General features: G+C 29.2%; 1 protein-coding gene across 3 annotated transcripts in view; it reads left to right on the top strand.

Annotated features, from left to right (window-relative positions):
* Positions 1-953: 953 nt before the first annotated feature.
* LOC124364666 (protein abrupt-like) overlaps positions 954-10703 on the top strand; it is a 40683-nt gene continuing 30933 nt past the window's right edge. For 2 of the 3 annotated variants that reach the window (XM_046820314.1, XM_046820312.1), the window contains exons 1-3: positions 954-1087; positions 2048-2491; positions 5222-5419. In XM_046820314.1, coding sequence (XP_046676270.1) covers positions 2294-2491; positions 5222-5419 — 396 coding nt within the window. In that variant the 5' untranslated portion in view covers positions 954-1087; positions 2048-2293. Of the gene's footprint in view, positions 1088-1483; positions 1607-2047; positions 2492-5221; positions 5420-10703 lie in introns of those variants that run through there. The other variant, XM_046820313.1, reaches the window with a different exon arrangement.

Here is a 10703-nt window from a genome sequence, read left to right as displayed (position 1 = left end):
TCCAAGAAAAAAGTGCAGACTACTACCAGTACTGAATTCAGCCTCTAACGACAAAAGTACAAAACATTGCGCCACACATGACTAGAACACTCAACTCAATTTCACAGTTCCGCCCATATGGCTTGCCTACGCGCATATCAATCTAATTGCAATTGAAATAATTACTTTGCTACATTGCAGCAATTATATTAATGGATTATTTATATAACACATCAAGCATAGAGATGATGCTTTGTTATAGGACCTTGTTTTGTTCAGTCAGACAGTGCGCGGGTAGACGTAGACGCCAGCGCCATTACGATTTACGATGTCAGTAGCGGCGCCATACAGTACGGACTTACAAAAGTACTAAAATCGATAACATGAACTTGCCTCTCTCTCTCTGTGGGAGGCGATTCTAGGGTGGGGAGTGAATGACCGAATCTTTTACTGACAATTCGTTTCTCCCACTCTTCACTTGCCCCCCCCCCCTTGTGTCAGTCCATGTTTTTCGGTAAAAATAAATCGAGCCGGAATGCTTTCAAAATTCGGATTGTTACAGTTTGAAAAAGAATCTAACATTGACAGTGTAGTATCTTGAGTTAAGGTAAAGTAAGTCTTTTGATTTAAGTAACTCGTATTTTTATATGAAATTATGTGTAAAATAATTCTATAACAAGTAAACTTTGATTTTTTGTTAATTTTTAAACGTGGCAATAAATGTACAGCAATTTAAATAAATATTTTTGGATTAATTGCGGATGCGATATAAGTAAGAAGAAATTCTTTTGTAAATGTACCGGCAATAAAAAAAAACTACTTTCCAATCTAATAAACTAGTTATAGATGGTTTTTACAGTATTATTAGAACTCTAAAGGAATTAATTAAAAGCAATTGGGAGTAAACGCAAAGGCAAGGCAGCACAGCGTTAAATCTGTGCTCTGTGCGAGTATACAAAGAGAGGTGGTGGCAGTGGTGGTGGGAAGGACTATCGCGCATCAATCGCTTCGGTTTGGCACTGGCAGTCTAGCATCCGTGCGCAAAGCCGCAAAGCGCCAAGTCGCGCGGAGACGATTCCATGACAAGTTCAAGAGTTTATTAGAAAAGGTGGGAATCTATGTGCTCTACGTGTCATTTAGTGATTCTAGTGTTATTATAATTTGTGTTATTTTCTAATTTCAGTGATTAATTGTGGTGTTTAATTACTTTTTTTAAAGGAAATGATTGATTATTTTTGTGCGAGTTCAATTGTTTTGTGCAGCCATCATGGCTAAATAGACCAGAGGTTTACGTATTTATTTTAGATTGTAGTTTGTATTCTATTTTAAAATTTGTGCCATTGTTGTTTAGTTGTATTACTCATAAATTTCTAACGCTTTTTTATAAATTTTTTTGGGTTTTAAAGAAATTACTAATAATTCTTGGTTTCGGAATGGCCATTGGCTAGTTGCAATTCATCTCGGTGATGGGCTTGGCAGCGCTGAATAGCCTACCCCTCCAGGGTGGGGAGGGATGAAACAAAAGGGTGGATCTTAAATCAGAATCGTTTTCTCTGCACTGTTAGTTTTACACTATTCTTTATGGGTGTGCATGTCGAACAGGTCGCTTTGAGGTTATGTTATTATGGTTTGTTGATATTATTTTCATAGTACACATTAGAAACCTATTCAGACACTGTTTATTTAAGGGTGTTTACATATCATGCTATATAAAATTATATTTTCTTCTAAAAAAAGTTAAATTGTTTGTTAATTTTGAGGTTTTTAATTTGCAGGATATGATTCTAGACAATTATTTGTAGCTAAATTTAATTAATCAAAACCTTTATTTTTACAATAGTCTTTTACTATTTCTTATCATAGTTTAGAGCAAGTCTAGGCTAGTTTGTGGAACAATGTTTTAATTTAGACTAGGGCTAATTTTGTTAATATTCAGAGAAACATAAATTTCACAAGTTTGATATAGTCCGAATCTTACACAAACATTAGGATATTTCACTTAGCTGAACTAATAGTGTTCAATATATTTATAATTAGTGTGTAGACTAATTCATGTTCTTTGTTGCAGAAATGATGGAAATGAATTGCGATTCAAGTTTACGGAATTACAAAAATTATTAGTCAGCAAGATGGTCACCCAAAAGCAATTATGAAGTGTCAAGCTTTAATAGTGAAACCCAGTGATTCAAAGAAATTAGGAAAATAAGCATATAGTGGTTCATAACTTAAAAGTGAAGTTTAAGTTAGGAATTAAAAGAGTGCCAAGTTAATTTTTACAGTGTTTTGTAGTTAATAAGCTTTGTGAAGTGCTGTGATGGGGGGAATTGATAATTCCGAGCAGCAGTATTCCCTGCGGTGGAATGATTTTCATGCTAGTATTTTATCTTCGTTTCGGCATTTAAGGGATGAAGAAGACTTTGTTGATGTTACGTTAGCTTGTGATGGCTGCTCATTTACAGCACACAAGGTCGTTCTGTCTGCCTGTAGTCCATATTTTCGAAGTTTGCTCAAGGTAAGAAGAAACAAAGTTCTCCTATAAATGCTAAATATAGTAAGTTACTGCATAGAAAAATATTAAATAGCTTCTCCATTAAAGGTAAAGATAACATCATTGGATTCTTTAATAGTTTGTTGCTTAGGCTATGTATTAACTAGCAATATGAAAGAACTGAACTTAAGTTATAACAAACATATTCATAGTTTATAACGTAGTGTAGAACCTTTGCTATAGAAAATTTATTTTATATAATAGTGTAGGGTCTTACCTTCCTTCAATCAGATGAAGAGTTGAATATGGCTACTAAGTTACATGTTTTATTTAGCCTAATTCACATGAAATGCTTACTTACAGAATCTGTTTTTGCCTACACTTATAAAAAAACCATGAAGAAAAATATTATTAGGCCTAAATAAAAACATATAATAATGCTCCACCTCAATAATTCAGGCTAATTTGTTTAATTTTCAAAGTTTTTGTTTCTTGTAAATTACAAATATAATTTCTAATTATAAATATACTAAAACCTTTCAGGACTGGTGGTATTCAAACAACATTGAGTTTTTCTCTTAAAAACTGATAGTTTAAACCATTTTAGGCGTTCTTCATTACTATTTTGTATAATTCAGTTTTGCCAGGTGTTTTATTAAAATTGAGTATCATTTATAATTATCTAATTGTTTTTTATTTATTCTTGTTTAATGTCATCATAGACCTCGGACTTTTCCCCTTTAATTTGTAATTATAATTACAAAATAGGTTTAAGTTGCTTTCAAATTTGGTTACTAAACAGTAAGAGAGTAAGAAGCGGCTAAGAAATACATAAGACAAAGAAGTTTCTTTTTACAGAGTTATTCATTTGTTTACAACTACTTTGCCATTTTGTAATATACATGTATATTTGGAGAAAAACACAGTTATTGGGAGGAAAATAAAAATAAAAGTCTTAAACATACAATAAAAGAACACAGTTACAAACTAAGTAATATGTGTAGGCCTATTTTAAGAGTGAAAATCAATGTCAACATTTGATTATGTTTCAACAATAAACAGTAAATTATTAAATTTAATTTAGCTCTTATTGTTCTTTAGACCGCAAGTTACACTGTGGTACAATAGACCAAGTTATTCAGTAGAATAAACAATGAACATAGTGCTGTAGTTATTTTTTGATGTGAAATTTTGTCTCAGAACTAAAATTGGCAGTGGTCAAAATACAAAGTTATTATTATCACATACTGTACATAGTTTATGTCTCATAGATTCTCGTAGGATTTTTTTTAGTATATTGTGGTACTCAATTATTGAACAAAAAATCCATTGTGAAGATGTTTATATGTTTGTCATGTAAATAATTTAAAATAGGCCTACTGACTCTAAATGTTATAAAATAATATAAAATACAATAACATTCAGACTAGGCCTAATATATGTAATGTTAAATTATGAACGAAATTGAAACCAGCTGGAAATATTTCAAAAACATGTCAGTCAATACAAAGTTAATAAGTTTACTAATTCAAAAAACTCCTAATTTTAAGATAATAAGATAGTGACCCTAATTGATTGGTGTTTCATTAGTCAGTCACCTACCTGTTCACCATAGTTTTAACTTATTTGACAATAACAAGTCATTTGTAATTCAGTTTGAAAGTTTAGATTACTTTCAAAGAAAAATCGCAAATTCTTACAAATATTAAGTGAGCTTGGACACTCACTCACTGTACCCATAGTTTATATACATTTAATAATAATTGAGTTACTTATCTATGTAAAAATTTATTTGTTTATAACGTAATTGCAGGAAATTTTATACTAAATTGTTCGAATAATTTTATAAATATAAAACCAATTAAGAATATGCTAGAAAATTACTTATTACTATATGTAAGTATGGAAATTAAACAATTATTTAGTAAACTATTTGTTTATTGGAGGAAAACAGTTTTCTAAAAACATCATCATTTAAAATATTTTAAGTTATGGGCTACATTTTAAAATGAATTGTTACTGTAATAATTCAGTTCCATGGAAGAGATCAGAAAGCTTTTATATTTAGTTATTAAATATTAAACGTTATTGACCATTAATTTGCCAGTAGATTTCAGATGTATCCGAATGGTAAATATAAAATTATTAGTGGTAGTTACAACAAAAATTTAAAACTTTGCAATAACAACTGTTTAAACCTATGAAATATACAGATCTTCCAGGCTTGGACATGTTTGCAGTGGTCTTCATGATAATTTATAATGGTGGTATCTAGATCTGAATATTTAATATATTTTGATTCCTAAAAAAAATTCTGTAGCTCTAAAAATATTGTAAATACAATAGTTGTTTGTAATTTTCTGCTTTTTCAAGGTAGCTGATGAATGTTTTTATCAAAGTCAATTATTAACATTAAACAGAATCATGGAAATATAGAACAGTTCATACAATTTAAAACTGCCTTGTATGATTATCTGTGTCATAAACCTTTGAAATATAACTCAAAACTTTTGTTTTTTTATTATTTGTTTATTTTGCTGTAATATTTCAAAAAGTTTAATTTTAACACAAGTTTAAATCTTGAAGATGATTATGTTTTTGACATAATAACATTAAATTATATATTTTGATTAACCTATATATATGTCTACATTTAATAAATTTATTTATATTGTGTTTTATCAGTGATTGTTTAATGTGTATTCTTAAATCCTGTTAGTAAGGTATACGTAGTAATAAATTTTAAATTTTCAGGCTAATCCATGCCAACATCCCATAGTGATATTAAGAGATGTCCGGGAGCAGGACATGGAGGCGTTACTAAGGTTTATGTATAATGGAGAAGTGCATATAGGACAGGAGCAACTAACAGACTTTCTAAAGACTGCACAGACACTGCAAGTGAGGGGCCTGGCGGATGTTCCGACCAAAGACCATCAAAAACTTCTACCAGTAAGTCAAAGTTAAATTTACATGAGAATACGACTAAAAAGTTAATATTTGATATATTTCTAGCTATTTAAATTTAAGACTGCCTTAAGATCCAGAAATTTATTGTGCTCATTTGGAAATTAATACACCTGAGCAATCTACACCATTTAAAAAAATCCTGTTTTGTATATTTTGTCATAATATGCTTGTTGGTTTTATGCATGGTGGAAATGATCAAGGTGACAAAAGTTTTAATGCCTTACTCCAATTAAAAAAGTGTTATCCTGGTTTTTACTAATAATAAGATCAAAAAGTGTCTTATGAAATTTGTGGTTTTTCCTTAGATTAAGAATGCTAATGGTTTCGATGGTACCAGAAATTATAAAATATAGAGAAAATGCTTGCAAAGGCATTTCTGTCAACAGTTAGAGATGTCAGGATTTCAAAGTTTTATCATTATTACTTTTTAAAGCCACAAATATGGACTTTGTTAATGTGGAATATGAGGAGAGTAATCTTTACATACTTGATTTGGCAAAAATGTGGGTAATGCTTAGAAATCTTCAAAAATTTCATACATATAAAACAGCTGAGTTCGAAATATGAACTGTTAAACAGTGTCTTTACATTCATGTACGTTTACGTAATGCTCCATAAGTTCTACCATTTCAAAACAATTTATATGACAAAAACAACTGGGGCAAAAAGAAATTTACCACCCTCAACAATATTGCCTTATTTCCCTAATTAATAAACCACCTAATTCTAGTCCAGAAGCATCTAAAACAATCATGAATACTGTGCAAGATGGCAGACATTGTAACTAGTCTAAAGCTTATGAGCATCTCTATAGTAGAAGACATCAATTGAGAAATTAATCAAACACTTCTCTGTTACTATTATCGGAAGGCTGTTATATTATGGAATTCTGGTAACTAACAAGATCATTTAATTTATAAAACTACTAATATCATAAACTAATCTTGTTAATTTTGGTACATTTTACAAAATAAATAAATAAAATAAAGAACCTGTAATATAAAATTATTTCTTAACAGCAAATGGATTAAAAAATAAATTAAACTCATTTTTATGAGTTTGTGACGTATTTACAAACGTACAGTATCAATAAAAGTATAAAATATTTAATGGACTAGATCAATGGTTGTGATTGTTTATAACAATTATTATTTCTATAAACCACTTCTATTTTGATTAAAAATTTTAATACATTTTTGTGTTCCACAAAAATTTAGCAAAATAATTCTAAAAGGATTGGGTTTGCAAAATATTTGATAATCAACAAATTGAGTCGAAGTTGGTTAAATCAAACAATTAAATTCAACATTTTGTGTAATTTGAACTTTCCTTCAAGTCCCTGACAGTAGAAAGTCTGTATAATTCTTGAGTATTTCACCTTTTTAATCCAAATTCCATTGTATTAAATAAATAAAATTGAATTGAAGGGTGTCTATTCCTTTGCTCCTACTTTACTTATTCTGTGATTCAAAATTTCAACATTTGATTTGCATTATCTTAAATGTACAAAATAGAGTACTTTAACATTTTGCAGATTTTTAACATGTCAAAATAAATTTCAATTTTTCAAAGGTTACAGAAGTTAGTGTCATTATTTAAACTAATCTGCAATATTTTTCTGATGACACGCCAGTTATGTTGTGTTTGAGTAAAAAACACAATTATTATACATCCATCAAATATTTTTGTTTAATAATAACAAATAAACTAATGTGGGTAATTTGTCTAGATTTGAAATGTAGAAATACAATAATGGTACAAGGCCATTTAAAAATGGCAATTATAAAAATAAAACCTTACTTCATGATGGCTTATGAATTGTTTTAATTTGTTAATCAGCACTATAATAATTTTGCCTAATTGGATAAAAAAATTAGTGATTTGGCTTAAAATCTTTTAATAAGTAATTAATATTGTCAGAGAACTTGTTATGTTTTACATTTATTGTGCCCTTACGAGAGCAGTACACAGTTAAGTCTAATAATGACGGCAATAACGCATTCGACAGTGAAGGTCATCATTGCCAGACTGATATTCACTCTCTAATTAACTTCCAGCATGAGTCGACATTTGCATTCTGCACAGATGACATCAGCTTTCATCACTGTCTCTGTCTCTGTCTCTTCATATCCAAGTTGTATGGGTGATATATTTGTGATATCACCTCGCCTCTCAATACATGCTATTTGTGCCAAAGAATGTTAATAATACAACCAGTGTATTTACCAGGGGTTCCGTTTTTGGAGATGAAAAAATAGTGTGAATCAATTGAATCTATCCTAGTAGTTGATTATAGTTATGAGATAAGGTGGCAACCATATATAACTTGATGTAAAGTTAAATCTACTTCAGCAACTTTCTAAACTTAAAGTATTCATTATATGGTTAAATTTTTATTTTTGAGAATTGTTTTGAAGAAATTTGAAGTAATTCAAAGGAAAATTTAGTACATTTCACTTATGAAAAATAAAACTTTACTTTGACTTTACAATTCTAATTTTGTAGAAATTTAAAACTATTTTTAATATATAAGAATAAGATACAGGCGATTGATAAAATTCTTGGCGATTGTGTATTTTAATCCACTGTTACATTAATATTTTTGCTCTCGACCTCTCTGGATTAATTTCTTAATTAAAAACTCATGGTTTTGTGAAATGTTTCTTATATTTTTTAACTCTAGATTTGTCAAACGACCAGTAACAAGTTGCTTAAAATTATTTTTCCAATAGTAGTGAATGTTATTAAAAGTAACACTTTTCCAATATAATTTATTTTTTGGACGAGACCTTTCGGAACCAAAGGTTTCATCATCAGGTGACTCCACAAATAAACCTTTGGTTTCAAAAGGCTCCAATAAAAAATAAACTATATTGGAAAAGTGTTGTTTTAATAACATTTACTACTATTTTAATTTATATTTTTTCCATTTGCTCCAAGAGTAATGTTTTTACAATGTCGACAAAGTAGTCGACATTTTTGAATTAGTCGACTAGTCAATTTTGCAGTTTCTTTTTAATCAAACTTTTGGTATCGAAAATCAGATTAAAGTAAGACAAATAATATATCAGATTACTTGGAGTGTTTCACAGTTGTGATGTATTGTTTATTAAATAATAATGCATAATAAGTACGCACCAAAATTATAAAGTTGCAATACAAAACGTTGGTTTGCCGTTTCTGCTCAACCCACTTTGACAGAATGTAAAATACAGGATTTAGTCTTCTACTTTTGACATGAGGAATTTCGTCCAGGAAAATGGTTGGCTACATTACAACTGTGTTCAAAATTTCTTCCTCAACAAGAACATCTGCTTCAAACATCTGTTTATTTCTCTGGTCCGAAGAAAGACATCTATTGCAAAAACGGTTAGCGGCATTTCTATAATGTCAAACAACTAGTTTTGACTAGTGGCTAGTATTTTATTCAACAATTTGTTTATAGGCTTGTGATTGTAACAAGTGACATAAAACTTTTCATTGTGGAATTTGCCATCTAGTGGTATGTAATAGTGACAGTTTAGAAATACAATAACCATATTGAAAATGTTTTAAAATGTTTGAATGTGTGTTTTTATTGAATCTGGTTTTTTGTTTAGATGCAAAATTTAATAATTTTTCTAAAAAAAAAGATCAAATAGTGGAGATTGGAATATTTTAATATTTTGTATAGATAACCTTTTGGGGGATGTTTTGTATATTTTGAAAAATAAACAAAAAACCTTTCTAATTTTGTAAGGTTTTTGGAACTTGTTTTGTTTACTTTTCATTTTTTCATTTGTAATGCTAAACAAATCCTAAATTGAAATACAAAAATAGATTCAACTCCATATAAACGTTCCTTCCAATGTAATGGAAAAGAAAACATATAATAGTGTATACTTGAATTCAAAAATAAACATTCTACATGTATTTGAATGATGATGTGCGTAACTAGCAAAATAGTGCCTGGAATTCAACAGCCAGATCCAGGGTTAAAGCAATTGCAATGTCTCACACGTGCCTAATGAAACAGGCTATAACATGCTCTCATTAAAAAGGCATAAATTAATTGACAAATTTGACTTAAGTAAATAAAAATATATTTACTAACACAACTCATTCTATATTGGTAGATAGTCTTATTGTTTTTTTGTATGACAATTTTAGAAAATATTGAGGTAACATCTGTTGATTTAAATATGTTATGACTTTAATAGTTCTAAAGATATTCCTAAAGATTTTTGTTTGTAGTTCACAATCTTTTAAGATTAAGATTAAGATTTAAGACCAAGAAGAAAACCACTAAAGTTATTCAGAAGTTCAAAATTTTCATATATATATATATATATATATATATATAAATTTATATATAATTTATAAAGACAAAAATTTCAAAAGATATTATGTAAAATGTTGAAAATTTTTAAAAATAAACAAAATATAAATCACATTAAATTATATTGTCAGCTGAACATTTTAAAATTCATACTAAAACAAATTTTATAATATAATGACTCTGTGGAAAGTTTATAAATCGTAATAAATTATAAAAACCACACCTAAATTTAGTTTATGGACAACAAGTTTTTGAAAGTTGTGGCTAAACATAACAGAATATAATAGTGAGATATAAATATAAATTCAAATTTTATTTTATAAAGCAGGTAAAATAAGCAGTTATGGTCTAAATTCACTTCTCAATGTGGAAAATAGTTTATGACTTTAAAACTATTAGGCTTATAGCGTAAGTTCTTGTCACCATGAGGAGAAGCTTTAACATATATTTCTACTGTTGTATTTTCATAGTTTTAATTTACGAAGAAATTGAAACATACGTAAGAAAACAATATTTTTAAACAAATGGATTTAATACTGTTTTAGCTTTACTTAAAATAATAAAAGTAACTATTGTTCTTAAGTTGTAAGCATCAAACATTGATGTAAGCAAATACATGACGGGAGTAGCGAAGTAAAGTAATTGCATAATGAACAATAACTGGGCCAGTATAAGAGGAGGAGTGATTCAATTTCAGTTCACATTGTAGTGGATAATAAATGCTTCCTCTTGAGAGAGGGAGAGGGAGAGAGGATCGTCTTGTTGCGACATCGGCCATGTGTGGCCTACTTGTCATCCTGCACTGCCGCACACGCCTTAAATGCTACTAGCATTTTGTTTACAAATTTTGCTAGTATTAGTACATTGGAAACATACAGTCCAGTCCCAAAGACATCTTTATGTAATGTGACTGTGTTGTTTAGGCATCAAACTCTACTGCTTTTAAGA

The sequence above is a fragment of the Homalodisca vitripennis genome, chromosome 6 (assembly GCF_021130785.1).
Source record: "Homalodisca vitripennis isolate AUS2020 chromosome 6, UT_GWSS_2.1, whole genome shotgun sequence".
NCBI classification, from domain to species: domain Eukaryota; kingdom Metazoa; phylum Arthropoda; class Insecta; order Hemiptera; family Cicadellidae; genus Homalodisca; species Homalodisca vitripennis.
This window is presented reverse-complemented; position numbering and strand designations above follow the sequence as displayed.